Source organism: Scyliorhinus torazame, chromosome 7 (assembly GCF_047496885.1).
Source record: "Scyliorhinus torazame isolate Kashiwa2021f chromosome 7, sScyTor2.1, whole genome shotgun sequence".
NCBI lineage: Eukaryota > Metazoa > Chordata > Chondrichthyes > Carcharhiniformes > Scyliorhinidae > Scyliorhinus > Scyliorhinus torazame.
Window position 1 is genome coordinate 238,063,481 of NC_092713.1, and position 17,601 is coordinate 238,081,081.

Here is a 17,601-nt window from a genome sequence, read left to right on the forward strand (position 1 = left end):
AAAATGCTCGGCTGTGTAGCTGGAGAGCTATATGCCAGTTTTCAGTCAGAGCCTCACACTGGGAAAAAATATGGGAAGTCCGCTCCATATCTCCCCAGTATCAGTTAAACTACTGTCCTTGTTTAGAGGAATAGCATTTTAAACCTCAGCAACCAATTCCTACCAACTCACCTGTTTAATGCCTTTGAACACTTACCAGCACCAGGAGGCTGAAAAAAAGGTATAAAATGCAGCTTCTCCTTTCCCTTTGCAACAAATTCCCACCTACACCAAATTTCTACGTTAGCACTTGTACCTCGAAACACTCTGTCCTCGACTCACTCTGTGCTCCCACAATGAGAGATGATGTTATTAGAGGGCATAACTGGGTAGAACCTGAGAAGCTGGTTGAAGAATCTAGAAGAAGAGTCATAGTCTCAGGATTAGGGGCTGCCACGACTTCTGGGTGCGGCTATGCAGAGCTAGGTCGCATATTCGGTAGCTCCCGCTTGGAATGGACTTTTGGGCTCTTTTACAGGGCCCCCACGACATTTGTTTAACATTTCCCGGTGTGGCAAGAAGACTGCAACATTCCCCTGACAGTGTCCCCCAGGAATGTTATGTCTTTTGGTTACCAGGATTAGGGGCTGCCACATAGAACTGAGATGAGGAACATTTTCACTGAGGGTTGTGGATCTTTGAAATTTGCTACGTCAGAGGATTGTAAACGCTCACTGGCTGAGATTGATAGATATTTTGGTATTAGGAAATCTAATGGTTTAGGGAAAGGGATGGCAAAGTAGAGTTGGTGTAAAAGTACAACCATGATCCTCCTGAATGACAGAACAGGCTTGAGGGGACAAATGGTCTAATCTTACTCCTATATTTTATGTAATTAATTTCTGTTACAGAAATGTCATCAAGTGGCTTATTGATACAATCTCCAAGGACTCTGAAGAAATACAGCAGAAAAATAGTCCCCTGTCATCCTCACCTGATAGTCCTCAGGTACTGGACTCTAGGTATCCAAGGTAAATTACCAAAAAGAAATAGTACCTTTTTTGTGGCAGCAGATATGTAGCATATATTTGCGGTATTCATGCTGCTGGGCATATATGTGTGTGTGTGTGTGTGTAATGTACCATTTTATTCACGAACTTTGTCTGGTGATGCTATTGAACAATAGTACGGTAGCACAGTGACACGGTAGTACAGTACATGCATAGTTGCTTCACAGCTCCAGTGTCCCAGGTTCGATCCCCGGCTTTGGTCACTGTCAGTGCAGAGTCTGCACGTTGTCCCCGTGTCTGCGTGGGTTTCCTCCCACAGTCCAAAGATGTGCAGGTTAGGTGGATTGGCCGTGCTAAATTGCCCTTGGTGTCCAAAAAGGTTGGGTGGGGTTGCTGGGTTACGGGGATAGGGTGTGGGCGTAAGTAGGGTGCTCTTTCCGGGGGCCGGTGCAGACTCGATGGACCAAATGGCCTCCTTCTTCACTGTAAATTCTATGATCTATGAAATGCTCTATGAAATCACAAACACAATGTGTCCTTGAGATCTTTCAATTTCTCAGTAGTGGACCTACTGTCAACAAGTGGAGACATTGGCAATGCGGTTCAAAAGCGTGCCAGTGCAACCTTCAGTCACCTAAGGAAGAGAATGTTTGAAGACCAGGACCTCCGACCCGGTACCAGATCTACAGAGCAGTAATGATACCCGTCCTATATGGATCAGAGATGTACTGCAGGCATCTCAAAACCCTGAAGGTGTACCACCAGCGATACCTCTGCACGATCTTTAAATCTATTGGCAGGATAGGCGCACTGCACTAACATCAGTATTGTTGCTCAGGCCAACATCCCCAGCATTGAAGCATTGACCAGCTCCGCTGTGCAGGCCACATCGTCTACATGCCTGACACTCACCACCCTGACTTGGGAATATATAGCCGTTCCTTCACTGTCATTGGGGCATGATCCTGGAACTGCCTCCCTAACAGCACAGTGGGTGTACCTACACCTCAAGGACTGCAGCGGTTCAAGAGGGCAACTCACCACCACCTTCTGAAGGGCAACTAGGGATGGGCAATAAATGCTGACCTAACCAGCAACACCCATATCCCATAAATGATTTTTTTTTTAAACTCCCAAAGCAAGTGCTCTATTTAGAGATTCAACATGGCAAGTGAGCCCCAGAAGGTCCGAGGAAATGCTTCAAGGACACCCTCAAAGCCTCATTGAAAAAATGCAACATCCCCACCAATACCTGGGAATCCCTGGCCCAAGACTCCCTGAAGACCACGAAAAGCATCTGGGAAGGTCCTGAACACCTTGAATTTCATTGGAGAGAGCAAGCTGAAGCCACGCGTTGATAGCGAATGGAGCGCACGGCAACTCAGGCACCCCACTCATCCACTATCTGCCCCACCTGTGACATTGCACATTGGACTCCTCAGTCACTGAGACGGACTGCCGAAGAAGATGTACTTTTTATATGTGTTTTGGATTAATTTGATATAGTGACCTTCTTTAAATTTAAAATAAATATTAACATGAATCAATTTGTGGCTCTGAAATATGGAGGACCACCAAAACAATGTTGACAAAAATCCAATCCTTCATCCACAGATGCCACACAGTGATCCTTAGGATACACTGGCCAAATACCATCAATAATATTAGGTTATGGGAGGAGACGAAACAAGACCCAATGGTCTTCCAATTAAAAAGGCAAAAGTGAAATTGCATGCTTTGAGGAAATCACGAAACGATATTACATGGCAAGCTCTCACATGGAACCCACAAGGAAAGAAAAAGCAAGGTAAACCAGAAACACATGGAGGTAGGATACAGAAAAAGAGATGAGAGCTGAGGGCTATACAAGACAACAACTGGAGAGTCCCAAGACAGGATTAGATGGAGAGAATTTGTCCGTGACCTATGCTCCATCAAGGAGTGAAAAGGTTAAGAAGAATTAATCATGCATTCTAAACCTCTTTAATGGACATCTTGTCTTCTATAAAACCTTCTACACTTCCAGAGATCATATCCCTCTATTCCCATCCTATTCATGTATTTGTCAAGGCGCCCCTCAAACATCACTATCGTACCTGCTTCCACCACCTCCTCCGGCAGCAAGTTCCAGGCACCCATTACCCTCTGTGTAAAAAAAAAAAAACTTCCCTCCCACATCTCCTCTAAACTTTATCCCTTGCACTTTAAACCTATGTCCCCTAGTAATTGACTCTTGCACCCTGGGAAAAAGCTTCTGACTATCCACTCTGTATCTCTCAGTCTCTCTGTCAGGGAGATATCTGTACACTGACTGGGGCTCTCAGTTCTGTTCTAGGTGAAGTGGAGATGGCTATTGGTGAAGTGGATTTGACCCTTGAACTCTGGACTGTAGCAGGCTCCCTTAAAGAACATTAGCGAACCAGATAGGGTTTTATGACAATCAACAATGGTTTCATGGTCATCATCAGACTTTAATTCCAGATTTTTATTCACATTTCACCAACTGCCAGATCTTAATCTGTGCCTGTGGATTACTAGTCCAGTGACAATACCACTGCGCCATTGCCTTCCTATTATTCTACAAAACTAATGAATACTTGTCACTTGCATTGCTTTGTTCTCCAGAGTTGTTTGTCTCCTTCAGAAGATGCTGACCTTGGCTGTAGAAGTGGATCGTTCTCCAACGTGCAGTTCAAATAAAATTGCAGAAGCAATATTTCAACATTTTCTGTACATTTCAGAAAGGTCGCAGAGGTGAGATGCAAAACTTTATTATTCATTCATTCATTCTTTGAAATGAAGCACACTATTGTGCTCTGTAGACTGAACCTGTAGGTTGCTCACTTGCATTTCTGTTTTTCCCGACAACTTTAAAGATTAACAGTGTTAAGAAGTATGGAGAGCCAACTCCTGCGCTGCAAGTTACTAGAAGTTCTCTTCCACCATTGCACCAAGAAACAAAATACTCTGCCCATGTCACTGGGAAAAGTGCTACATTTCATTAAATATGCTAAATTTCCCTCAGAAACTGATGTAAGTACATTTTCTTTCTTCATCTAACTGCCATGTGATGGCTTAATCTGATTTAGGCTCAACATGTTATCGCTTTATACATTAATATGTTAGAATTTTAGTATTTTTATTAAGGTTTTTGTATGAACATTCAATACAAGCCAACACAAGACCAAGAACAAACAGGAACCTCATAATAAATAAATAACTAACCAACACCTCATTCCATTCCCCTGCTCCCTCCCTGCCTTCCCCATTTTAGCCCGTTTATCCCCCCCCTCCCCCTGCTGACACCTCAATTCTCCTTGAAGAAGTTGTTGAACAGCTTCCATCTCAGGGCAAACCCATCAAACGACTCTCTTAAGAGGAACTTGATTTTCTCCAATCTCAGGAACTCCACCAGATCACTCACTTACACCCCGGGTTTGGTGGTTCCAAGTCCCTTCACTCCAGCAAAATCTGTCTCCGGGCTACCAGAGAGGTAAAGGCCAGAACATCGGCCTCTCTCGCCCCCTGGACTCCTGGGTCTTCCGTCACACCAAATATGGCCACTTCTGGACTCGGGACCACCTTCACCCGTAGCACCTTGGACATCACGCCCGCGAGCCCCTGCCAGAACCCCTTAAGTTTCAGATATGTCCAAAACATGTGAACATGGTATGCGGGCCTCCCCACGCACAGCCCACACCTGTCCGGAACCCACTCAAAGAATCTGGTTATCCTGGCCACCGTCATGTGTGCCCTATGAACTACTTTAAACTGTTTAAGGCTGAGCCTCGCATACAATGAGGATGCATTCACCCGGCTCACAACCCAGCCTCCATTCCCCTCCCCCCCACCCCCACCCCCCAGTTCCTCCTCCCATTTCCGCTTGACATCCCTTAATGGGGTTCCCTCCCAGTCCATTAGCTGCTTGTAGAACTCGGACACCTTGCCCTCCCCCACTTCTTCCCTCAATAATACCTTATCCTACAGTCCAGAGTAAAAATCTGGAAAGAAAGGCACTAGCTTCCTCACAAAGTTTAGATACCTTTAAGTATCTAAACTCGTTCCCACTGCGTAGCTCATATTCCTCCTCCAAGTCCTCTAAACCCGCAAAGTTGCCCCCCACAACCCATGCCTGTTGCCACCCCCGAAACCTCGCGTCCAAACCTCCTGGTGCAAATCTGTGATTTCCGCAAATCAGTACCAACATCGAGGCACCTTCCAACCTCAGATGCTGCCATCACTGTCCCCACACCCTGAGGGCCGCCACTGCCACAGGGCTCGTGGAGTACTTGGCCAGCGAGAACGGCCGCCCCCACGTTAGGAGCAGTAGGAGGCCTTTTGGCCCTTCGAGCCTGCTCCGCCATTTATCATGACAGGGCAGCACGGTAGCATGGTGGTTAGCACAATTGCTTCAAAGCTCCAGAGTCCCAGGTTCGATTCCCCGCTGGGTCACTGTCTGTGCGGAGTTTACACGTTCTCCCCGTGTTTGCGTGGGTTTCCTCCGGGTGCTCCGGTTTCCTCCCACAGTCCAAAGACGTGCAGGTTAGGTGGACTGGCCAAGCTAAATTGCCCTTAGTATCCAAAATTGCCCCTAGTGCTGGGTGGGGTTACTGGGTTATGGGGATAGGGTGGAGGTGTGGACTTGGGTAGGGTGCTCTTTCCAAGAGCCGGTGCAGACTCGATGGGCCGGATGGCCTCCTTCTGCACTGTAAATTCTATGTATGACCATGGCTGATCATCCAACTCAATAGCCTAATCCTGCTTCCTCCCCATAGCCTTTGATCCCATTCTCCCCAAGTGCTATATCTAGCTGCCTTTTGAATATATTCAATGTTTTAGCATCAACTACTTACTGTGGTAATGAATTTCATAGGCTCACCATTCTTTGGATGAAGAAATGTCTCCTCATCTCTGTCCGAAATAGTTTACCCTGAATCCTCAGTCTGTGACCCCTGGTTCTGGACACACCCACCTTTGGGAACATCTTCCCTGCATCTACCCTGTCTAGTCCTGTTAGAATTTTATAAGTCTCTGTGAGATCCCCTCTCATTCTTCTGAACTCCAACGAGAACAATCCCACCCTAGTCAATCTCTCCTCATATGACAGCCCCGGCATCCCTGGAATCAGTCTGGTAAACCTTCGTTGCACTCCCTCGAGAGCAAGAACATCCTTCCTCAGAAAAGGAGACCAAAACTGCACACAATATTTTAGGTGTGGCCTCACCAAGGCCCTGTATAATTGCAGCAACACATCCCTGCTTCTGTACTCAAAACCTCTCGCAATGAAGGCCAACATACCATTAGGGGCTGTTAAGCACAGGGCTAAATCGCTGGCTTTGAAAGCAGACCAAGGCAGGCCAGCAGCACGGTTCAATTCCCGTAACAGCCTCCCCGAACAAGCGCCGGAATGTGGCGACTAGGGGCTTTTCACAGTAACTTCATTTGAAGCCTACTTGTGACAATAAGTCATTTTCATTTTCATTTCAGCCTTATTTACCGCCTGCTGCACCTGCATGTATACCTTCAGCGACCGATGCACAAGGACATCCAGGTCCCGCTGCACACTCCCCTCTACCAATTACAACTATTGAGGTAATAATCTGCCTTCCTGTTTTTGCTTCCAAAGTGAGTAACCTCACACTTGTCCAAATTATGCTGCATCTGCCATTGATTTGCCCACTCACCCGACCTGTCCAGATCATGCTTTTGTTATGGGCGAGGCGTTTTCAGAACCCCAAAATGTATCATGGAGTTCAACCAACCTCTCCCTTTAATGGATTTGTTGCTTTTCCTAGCACACGGCTTTTTCCCTAGGTGTGGATTACAATTATGGACACGTGGGTTTTTAAACACAAAACACTGTTTATTCTATGAACTCAACTTAACATCTTAAATAAACATTGGATCTCTTAAAACCCCTTACTTCAAAGATAACTCAGAAAATATTGCAACAGTAAATAATTCCTTAAAATGTTCCTTCAAACTTCCAAGAGACTTAACACCTTTAAACAGTATCACATCAGGTTAAAGGCTTCACTATCATAAGTTTAAATCACCCAAATGATCCAGAGATAGTTTTTCATGTGAGAGATCCAGCTCACTGCAAACACAGACACACACCAGCTCTTTTCCAAAACTTGCAGCTCTCTGGAAACACAGACACACACACACTGCTTTTTAAACTGAAACTAAAAACCTGCAAAATGGCTGACCTGAGCTCCACCCACTCTGACATCTGTTATAACCTGCCTGCTTACCATTGCTTACTAATGACAATCCCACAATCCTGTGGGAGTATGAGCTTCCCCAATGAGGGGGCGGAGAAATCATTAGCAGACTCCCTGTATAAATAAAGCTGGCCAGTTTGGAACCAGCAGGAAGGAGTAAGCAGCAAGTGAGGTTGCTGCTGTTGTGTGTGTGTGTATATATATGTTATTGTAAATAAATGTTATTTCTTTGTATCCTTGAAACTCGGTGCTGGATTCTTCGTGGCCCTCACAAAACATCACTTTTTTCTTAAAGGTACATTGCTTAAACATCCAGTTCTTAAAGGCACTCTCGCATGACTCCTCCCCCCAAGAAAAAAAATAAACCATCAACTTCAAGATGGTTTCATTTTTCACTTTTGCACCATCCACTAAGAAATGTACACAGTAAATATACCTTTTCGTTTTTTAAAAAAACAACACATGCAAACAGGTATAATAATATAGTCCATTTTTCTTTGTTCTTCTTCCTCCTACTGAAATCCTTCTCGATTGACAGTCTCTTTGAACAAAGTCTCTGCACGATCCATCCACTCCTCTACTCCTGGCATTTCTCTTCAGAATCAGATAATTTAGTTCAATCTGACTACAGTGTCTCTTGCAATTCTCCAATACAGGAACATTGGTGATCACAGCTTTCAGGCAGTCAAATGCCACTGTCCATTGAAATTTTTTAGGTTTCTTTAGCAAGTCCATCAGTGGAGTAATCACGCCACAAAACCTTTGCACAACTGTTTGATCAAATCCACTCATGCTACAAAATTGCATTACTTCCCTTCGTCTTGAGGATATCGGAAACTCCTCAAGGAAAGTGATTCGGGCTTCTCCAAATTCACTTTCGGCTAGGTTCATCACCAAACCCACCACCTGAAGTCGATCGAATAACTCCATACGATCGTTTAATTGTTCTTTCCATGTCTGGAAGTTGGAAATAAAAGCAGATTGGCCCATTTTCTCCATGCAATCCTTCAATGGTGGGACAGGATAAGAGTCCGTTCTTGTAACTGCATTCACCTTTCTGTAGTCCACACACAACCGTTGTGCACCGTCTGGTTTAGGTACCATCACTATGGGTGAGCTCCATTGGCTGCAACCCACTTCAATTATGCCATTCTTCAGCATACTCTCAATCTCTCTGTTAACCTGAGCCAATTTTAAAGGAGTAAGTCGATATGGATGTTGTTTGATAGGAACAGCATTTCCCACATCTGCATCATGTATAGCCAATTTAGTACTTCCCAATTTATCTTTACAAACTTGCCCATGTGATATCAATAACTCTTTTAGGTCAGTTTGTTTTTCCTCTGGAAGGTAACTTAACAATTCATCCCAATTTTTAAGAACATCCTCATTTTCCAATTTAATTTGAGGTATGTCAAATTCACAGTCATCTGGATTTGGTTCATCACTTTGAATTAGAATCATTAAAACCGCCTTTTTCTTTCCTTCCCTTTCAAAGTACCTTTTAAGCATATTCACATGACACACTCGGTGAGTCTTCCTTCTATCTGGTGTTTTCACCACATAATTCACCTCACTTAATTTCCTTTCAATCTGATACGGTACACAAAACCTAGCTTTTAAAGGTTCCCTTACCATTAAAACATTATCCCTACTGGCAAAACTATGAACTTTGGATTTCTTGTCCGCTACCCGTTTCATCACATTTTGTGCAACTTTCAAATGTTGTCTCGCCAATTCACCTGCTCTATTTAATCGTTCCCTAAAATTTGACACGTAATCCAATAGTGTAATTTCCGATTTCTCACCCACCAATTGTTCCTTAATCAATTTAAGTGATCCTTACCTCATGACCAAAAATTAGTTCAAAAGGACTAAATTTGGTAGACTCATGAGGTGCATCCCTAATTGCAAACAATACGAATGGGATTCCTTTATCCCAATCCTCTGGATAATCTTGACATCACGCCCTCAACATTGTCTTTAATGTCTGATGCCACCTTTCTAACGCTCCCTAAGATTCTGGATGGTACGTAGTTGATTTAAATTGTTTTATTCCTAAGCTATCCATAACTTCTTTGAATAACTTTGAAGTAATATTTGATCCTTTATCCGATTGAATTTCTGTGGGTAGTCCATATCTAGTAAAGAATTTAAGTAACTCCTCCACAATCCTTTTAGCTGTAATATTACGTACTGGAACGGCCTCTGGAAACCTAGTAGACACATCTATTACAGTCAAAAGATATTGATTCGACTTCCGGTTGCGGCGATGCCCAGCTAAGCCGCACGTTTCGGCGGCTCCAGCTCAAACGGACCTTCGGGCTCTTTTAAGAGCCCCAACGGGGAATATTTTCAGGACTAAACCCGGTGTGGGGTGAGTTAACAGGGAGTCGTCCCCCCAACGAAAGAGAAAAATATAGGCGGCGGCGGCTACATCGCGAAGAATCCTCGAGGATAGGGACAGGAGCAAAAAAGAAGCAAGATGGCGGCGGAGAAAGCCCAGGCGACATGGGGGCCCGATCAAGACGAATTCTTAAGACGGTGTGTGGAGCTACTTAAGAAGGAGGTGCTGACCCCGATGCTACAGGCAATTGAGGGGCTTAAGGAGGCACAAAGGACCCAGGAGACGGAGCTCCGCGTGGTGGAGCAGAAGGTGACGGATAATGAAGATGAGATCCTGGGCCTGGTGGTCAAAACACAGACGCACGAGGCGCTCCACAAAAAGTGCATTGAAAGGATTGAGGCCCTAGAAAACAGAGCACGAAGGAAGAACCTTCGGATCCTGGGTCTCCCCGAGGGAGTGGAAGGAGCGGATTGCGGGACTTACGTGAGCACGATGCTAAGCTCGCTGATGGGAGCTGAGGCCCCTTCGGGCCCCTTAGAAGTGGAGGGGGCTCATCGGGTCCCTGCGAGGAGACCAAAGGCGGGAGAACCACCTAGGGCGACAATCGTGCAATTTCACCGCTTTAATGATAGAGAAGTGGTTCTGAGATGGGCCAAAAAGGTACGGAGTAGTAGATGGGAGAATGCGGTGGTACGGGTGTACCAGGATTGGAGTGCGGAGGTGGCGAGAAGGAGGGCGAGTTTTAATCGAGCCAAGGAGGTGCTACACAAGAAGAAGGTGAAGTTTGGGATGCTGCAGCCGGCGCGACTATGGGTCACGTACCAGGAGAGACATCACTACTTCGAAACGGCGGAAGAAGCATGGACCTTTATTAAAGACGAGAAACTGGATCGGAACTGAGGGACTGATCTTAGAGGGGATATGACACTGTCGATGTATATAGAGATGTAAATTGGGAAGGGGGGACACGCTAAGAAATGTGGGCGCGGTGGGGGAAAGAAGAGACAGAGGCGGGGGATGAGGAATGGGAGTGGGGCGGTAGAGGGAGCTGCGCCACAAGGGGTGGGACAACTACAGAGAATATGGGGCCTACTGTCCTTGTTCCTGCGCCAGAAAGGTGATGGCGGGAAGATAGGCGCAAGATAGATGGGAGTTCCCCACACGGGGGGGGGGTCAAGGAGTGAGCGGGAGAAGCCGGGGTCAGTTGAAGTCAGCTGACTTTCGGAAGTAATATGGGGGGAGCAATCACGCTAGATGGGGATCTAGCGGGGGGGGGGGTGGGGGGAGGATAACTGGGTTGCTGCTGCAGAAATCAAAGAGGAACTGGCTAAAGAAAGGGTGGTCGGGGCTGGAATGCGCCACCTGGGGAACGGGTGGGAGCGCGGAATCGGGACGTGGGACTGGCCTAGAGAGGGTGATGGCTAGTCGACACGGGAAGGGGGCAGGTAGCCCCCCAGTGCGGCTGATCACGTGGAACGTGAGAGGCCTAAATGGACCGATTAAAAAGGCCCGAGTGTCCGCGCACTTGAAAGGACTGAGGGCAGACGTGGCTATGCTCCAGGAGACGCACCTGAAGGTGGCGGACCAAGTTAGGTTAAGGAAAGGATGGGTGAGACAGGTGTTCCATTCAGGGCTGGATGCAAAGAATAGAGGGGTGGCCATACTGGTGGGGAATCGGGTATCATTCAAAGCTAGGAGCATTGTAGCAGATAGTGGAGGCAGATATGTGATGGTGAGTGGCAGACTGGAGGGAACGGAGGTCGTGTTGGTTAACGTATATGCCCCGAATTGGGATGATGCGGGATTCATGAAGCGGATGCTGGGACGTATCCCGGACCTGGAGGTAGGAAACTTGAGAATGGGGGGGAGACTTCAACACCGTGCTGGACCCAGGGTTAGATAGATCTAGATCTAAGACCGGAAGAAGGCCGGCAGCGGCCAATGTGCTTAAGGGGTTTATGGACCAAATGGGGGGAGTGGATCCATGGCGATTTGTTAGACCGAAGGCCAAGGAGTTCTCCTTCTTCTCCCATGTTCACAAGGTGTACTCCCGGATAGATTTTTTTGTTTTGGGTAGGTCGTTGATCTCGAGGGTGGAAGAAACTGAGTATTCAGCCATAGCTATCTCGGATCATGCCCCACATTGGGTGGACCTGGAACTAGGAGAGGAGAGGGAGCAGCGTGCACTCTGGCGATTAGATGTGGGATTGTTGGCGGATGAGGGAGTCTGTGGAAGGGTGCGGGGATGTATCGAGAGATACCTGGAGGCCAATGACGACGGGGAGGTCCGAGTGGGAGTGGTTTGGGAATCACTAAAGGCGGTGGTCAGAGGAGAGCTGATCTCCATCAGGGCCCACAAAGGGAAAACAGAGGCCAAGGAAAGGGAAAGATTACTGGGGGAGATTTTACGGGTGGATAAAGAATATGCGGAGGCCCCGGAGGAGGTACTATACAGGGAGAGACGACGACTCCAGACGGAGTTCGACCTTCTGACCACTAGGAGGGCGGAGGTGCTGTGGAGGAAGGCACAGAGGATGAGATATGAATATGGGGAAAAGGCTAGTCGCCTGTTGGCCCATCAGCTGCGAAAGAGGACAGCGGCGAGGGAGATAGGGGGAATTAGAGACGAAAAGGGAGCTACGGTGCGGAAAGCAGGGAAGATAAACGAGGTGTTTAAGACCTTTTATGAAAGACTTTATAGGTCCCAACCCCCGGAGGGAAAAGAGGAGATGTGGCAGTTTTTGGACCAATTAAGGTTCCCGAGGGTGGAGGAGCAGGAGGTGGAAGGCCTGGGGGCACCAATTGGGGTGGACGAGGTTACCAAGGGGCTGGGGAACATGCAGGCAGGGAAGGCCCCGGGACCAGATGGGTTCCCGGTGGAGTTTTATAGAAAATATGTGGACTTGCTGGCCCCGCTGTTGGTGAGGACGTTTAACGAGGCCAGGGAAGGGGGGACTCTACCCCCGACAATGTCGGAGGCGACGATATCGCTAATTTTGAAGCGGGATAAAGATCCGCTGCAGTGCGGGTCCTATAGGCCTATTTCACTACTAAATGTGGACGCCAAATTGCTAGCAAAGGTGCTGGCATCGAGGATAGAGAACTGTGTCCCGGGGGTGGTGCACGAAGACCAGACAGGATTCGTAAAGGGGAGACAACTAAATGTCAACGTGCGACTGCTATTAGGGGTGATAATGATGCCCCCAGCAGAGGGGGAGGCAGAGATAGTGGCGGCGATGGATGCAGAGAAAGCATTTGATAGGGTGGAGTGGGAGTATCTATGGGAGGTGCTGAGGAGGTTCGAGTTCGGGGACGGGTTTGTTAGCTGGGTCAAACTCCTCTATGGGGCCCCAACGGCAAGTGTGGTCACGGGTCGGCAAAGATCGGAGTATTTCCGACTATACAGGGGAACAAGACAGGGATGCCCGCTATCTCCATTACTGTTCGCGTTGGCAATTGAACCACTGGCCGTGGCGCTGAGAGACTCCAGAAAATGGAGAGGGGTGATTAGAGGGGGAGAAGAACACCGAGTGTCACTCTACGCGGATGACCTACTGCTGTATGTGACGGACCCAGTGGGGGGGATGACAGAGGTCATGCAGATATTGAAGGAGTTCGGAGACTTCTCGGGATAGAGGCTGAACATGGGAAAGAGTGAGCTTTTTGTGATACACCCTGGGGACCAGAGTAGAGGGATAGATGGCCTGCCTTTAAGGAGAGTGGAAATAAACTTTCGATACCTGGGGATTCAGATAGCCACAAGCTGGGGACCCTTGCACAGACTTAATCTGACACGACTGGTGGAACAAATGGAAGAGGACTTCAAGAGGTGGGACATGCAGCCACTGTCACTGGCGGGCAGAGTGCAGGCAATTAAGATGATGGTCCTCCCGAGGTTCCTATTTGTATTCCAATGTCTCCCTATACTGATCACTAAGGCCTTCTTTAAAAAAATAGACAGGAGCATCACGAGCTTTGTGTGGGCAGGGAAAGTTCCGAGGGTAAGGAGGGGGTTCTTACAACGTAGTAGAGACAGAGGGGACTGGCGCTGCCGAATTTGGGCGACTACTACTGGGCCGCCAATGTGGCGATGATCCCTAAATGGATGATCGAGGGAGAGGGAGCGGCGTGGAAAAGATTAGAGAGGAAGTCCTGGAAAGGGACGAGTCTAGAGGCGCTGGTGACGGCGCCACTACCGTTCTCACCAAAAAAATTTACCACAAACCCAGTGGTGGCGGCAACATTAAATATCTGGGGGCAATGGAGGCGACCGAGAGGTGTGCTGGGAGCCTTGGTGGGGTCCCCAATTAGGAACAACCATAGGTTTGCCCCAGGGAAGATGGATGGAGGATTCCAGAGCTGGCACCAGTTGGGAATTAGGAGGGTGGGAGATTTATTTATAGACGGGACGTTTGCGAGCTTGGGAGCGTTGGAGGAAAAGTATAAGCTGCCCCGGGGAAATTTCTTTAGGTATATGCAGGTGAGGGCGTTCACAAGACAACAGGTGAGGGAATTTCCATTGCTCCCGACACAGGGGATCCAGGATAGAATGCTCTCGGGGGGGTGGGTCGGTGAGGGCAAGGTGTCAGAGATATACCGAGAGATGAGAGAAGAGGGGGAGGAGCTGGTGGGCGAACTGAAAGGAAAATGGGAAGAAGAGCTCGGGGAGGAGATAGAGGAGGGTCTGTGGGCTGATGCCCTAAGCAGGGTAAATTCCTCTTCCTTATGTGCCAGGCTTAGCCTGATTCAATTTAAGGTGCTACATAGAGCACACACAACGGGAGCAAGGTTGAGCAGGTTCTTCGGAGTGGAGGACAAGTGTGGGAGGTGCGGCGGAAGCCCGGCAAACCACACGCATATGTTTTGGTTGTGCCCGGCATTGGAGGGGAGTGACGGGAGTGATCTCGAAGGTGGTGAAGGTCCGGGTCAAACCAGCCTGGGGGTTAGGTTTATTTGGAGTTGCGGAGGAGCCGGGAGTGCAGGAGGCGAAAGAGGCCGATGTCATGGCCTTTGCGTCCCTAGTAGCCCGGCGTAGGATTTTACTCATGTGGAAGGAAGCGAAACCCCCCGGACTGGAGGCCTGGATAAACGATATGGCGGGGTTCATAAAACTGGAGCAGATTAAGTTTGCACTGAGAGGATCGGCTCAAGGGTTCACCAGACGGTGGCAACCGTTCCTCGACTACCTAGCGGAACGTTAGAGGGAAGATAGATGACCAGCAGCAGCAACCCATGGGGGGGGGGGGGGGGGAGGGAGGGGGAGGGGGAGGGGGGGGGGGAGTTTCATTTTAGGTTATTTGGTTCGTTTACCATGTTAGTTAGTTACTCTTTATTAGATTGTAGTTATCATGTTACTTGTACTGTTAACTTTTCTTTATGTTTGATGTGTAAGGGGAAAAAATTGTGAATGAAAAGTTTCAATAAAATATATATTTTTTAAAGAAGATATTGATTCCCACTTTTTGTTTTAGGAAGCGGTCCTACACAATCGATTAGGACCCTTGTAAAAGGTTCCTCAAATGCTGGAATGGGTATTAAGGGCGCTGGTTTTATCACTGCTTGAGATTTCCCTATCACTTGACATGTGTGACATGATTGACAAAATTTAACTACATCTTTATGTAGGCCAGGCCAATAAAAATGTTTCTGGATTTTAGCTTGAGTTTTCCATATCCCCAAATGACCTCCCACTGGTACCTCATGTACAACTCGCAACACCTCCTTTCTATACCCTACCGGCAATACTACTAGATAAACTTCTGCCCACTTTTCATCCGCCTGCCTATGTACAGGTCTCCATTTTCTCATCAAGACATCATTTTTACGGTAATAACACTCTGGTATACTCTCAGATTCCTCTTCCGTCTAAGCTTTCTGATGTATCCGTTTTATTTTGACATCTTTCTGTTGTAAGTGCGCCAATTTTCCTCAACTAAAAATATCTGCCTCATCCGCCACCTGTTGTTCTTTTTCAACCATCTAATCAAAAATCGTTTCTGATAATTGCACTTCAACTTCATCTTCACTCTTTGATTTCTCCTCTTGTCTTAACCTGTGCCTTTGCGACCTTGGTACTACACAATCCTGAAAAATCCCAGGATACTCGTCCTTCAACACTTCAGTTGTCTGATTTTCCACTGGCTTATCAACCACAGTGGGCATCACTCCCACCTGCGATCCAGCTATATCATTACCCAAGATAAACTGTATTCCTGGACAAGATAGTTTCTCTATTACTCCTACTACCACTTCACCACTCTTCACTGGACTTTCCAACCTTACCTTACATACTGGAACACTACTCCTCTCACCCTGAATTCCACATATCACCACCTTTTCTGGCAACATTCTTCCCAAGCTACATCATTCCTCATCTCTTACCATTAAAGATTGACTAGCCCCTGTATCTCTTAAAATTGTGACTTCTTTACCTGCTCCTCCTGATACACATGAGTAAACTTTACCCACACAAGTAAATTCTTTAAAGAGATCTGGCACCTTCTTAACAATTACTTCTTGAACAGGCTGTACAATTGTTTGCACCTACTTCGCTTCCCTTGGGCTTTCCTTTACCACTCTAACAAACCCCATTGTCTTATCCTGTTTTACCTCATCAGCCTTCCCAGTGCTTTTCTTCAACCACCAACACTGTGACTTTATATGGCCTAGTTTATTACAGTGAAAACATCTGAAACTTTTCATTTCCTTTCCACCCTCCTGGATTTCTTTTTTAATCTGAGGTACACTCTCTTTATTGTCTCCCATCAGACCACCTTTACCTTTACCACTTGAGTATTTCTTATGTCCCCAGTTTCTATCCCTCACCGGCTGAAACTGATGTCGGAAACCAATCTTTGATTTATGACCTAATTCATAAGTATCTGCCATTTCCGCTGCTAATCTCGCAGTTTTAACCCTTTGTTCTTCCACATGAGTTCTCACTACATCAGGAATTGAATTTTTAAACTCCTCCAAAAGTATAATTTCTCTGAGAGCTTCATATGTTTGGTCTATTTTCAAAGCTCTTATCCACCTATCAAAATTACTCTGTTTGAGCCTTTCAAACTCCATGTATGTTTGACCAAATTCTTTCCTTAAATTTCTAAACCTTTATCTGTAAGCTTCAGGCACTAGCTCATATGCAGTTCAGATAAATTTCCTCACGTCTTCATACGTTCCAGATACCTCCTCCGGTAGTGACGCAAACACTTCACTAGCTCTACCTACCAGCTTTGTTTGAATCAGTAACACCCACATGTCCTGTGGCCATTTCATTTGTTTAGTTACCTTCTCAAATGAAATGAAAAAGGCTTCCACTTCCTTCTCGTCAAACCTTGGCAATGCTTGGACATGTTTAAATAGATCCCCACCAAGCCTTCGACTATGGCGCTCTTTCTCACTATCCTCATCACGATCATCCAACTGTACGTTTCCCTTTACATCTGCCAATTTTAACTGATTGTCATGTTTCATGGCCATTTTCTGAAGTTCAAACTCCCTCTCTTTATCTTTTTCCCTGATCTGTATCTCCCTTTCCTTTTCTTTTTGTTCTGCTGGGGCTATTCTTTCTTTTCTCCTTTCTTCTCTCCCCTTTTCTTTTTCCTCTCTCTCACTCTCGTATTCCAGCTGCTTTAATTCTTTCTCATGTTCCATTTGTTTAATTTGCAACAGAATGTTTGCTATTTCCAATAAGTCAAACTCTATCTCAGGCAACTTTAAATGCTTAACCATCACCATAATTACCTCATCTTTTTGCATTTTGTCAGGTAATGTTAACTGCAATGTTCATGCCAAATCTAACAGTCTGCTTTTCGTTTCTGTCCGTAAGGTACTACGTGTAACATTCTCCACCCCCAAAAACTTCTGAGCCTCTGAAAGAGCCATTGTTCAAAACACTCTCCCCACTTAAACTAAAATACCACACCGGAAAAGCAACAATCCTTCACTGTCTTTAAGTTCACAAAAGTCAATCCAATAGATAGACTTTTATCCCCCTCGAGCCCCAATTGTTATGGGCGAGGCATTTTCAGAACCCCAA

The 17,601-nt window shown here is 46.7% G+C and overlaps 1 protein-coding gene across 6 annotated transcripts in view; it reads left to right on the top strand.

The window, feature by feature from the left end:
- simc1 (SUMO interacting motifs containing 1) overlaps nucleotides 1–17,601 on the top strand; it is a 160,346-nt gene that overhangs the window by 128,697 nt on the left and 14,048 nt on the right. For 5 of the 6 annotated variants that reach the window (XM_072512175.1, XM_072512174.1, XM_072512173.1 and 2 more), the window contains 4 exons: nucleotides 891–1,010; nucleotides 3,615–3,743; nucleotides 3,866–4,022; nucleotides 6,477–6,581. In XM_072512175.1, coding sequence (XP_072368276.1) covers nucleotides 891–1,010; nucleotides 3,615–3,743; nucleotides 3,866–4,022; nucleotides 6,477–6,581 — 511 coding nt within the window. The remainder of the gene's footprint in view (nucleotides 1–890; nucleotides 1,011–3,614; nucleotides 3,744–3,865; nucleotides 4,023–6,476; nucleotides 6,582–17,601) is intronic. The other variant, XM_072512172.1, reaches the window with a different exon arrangement.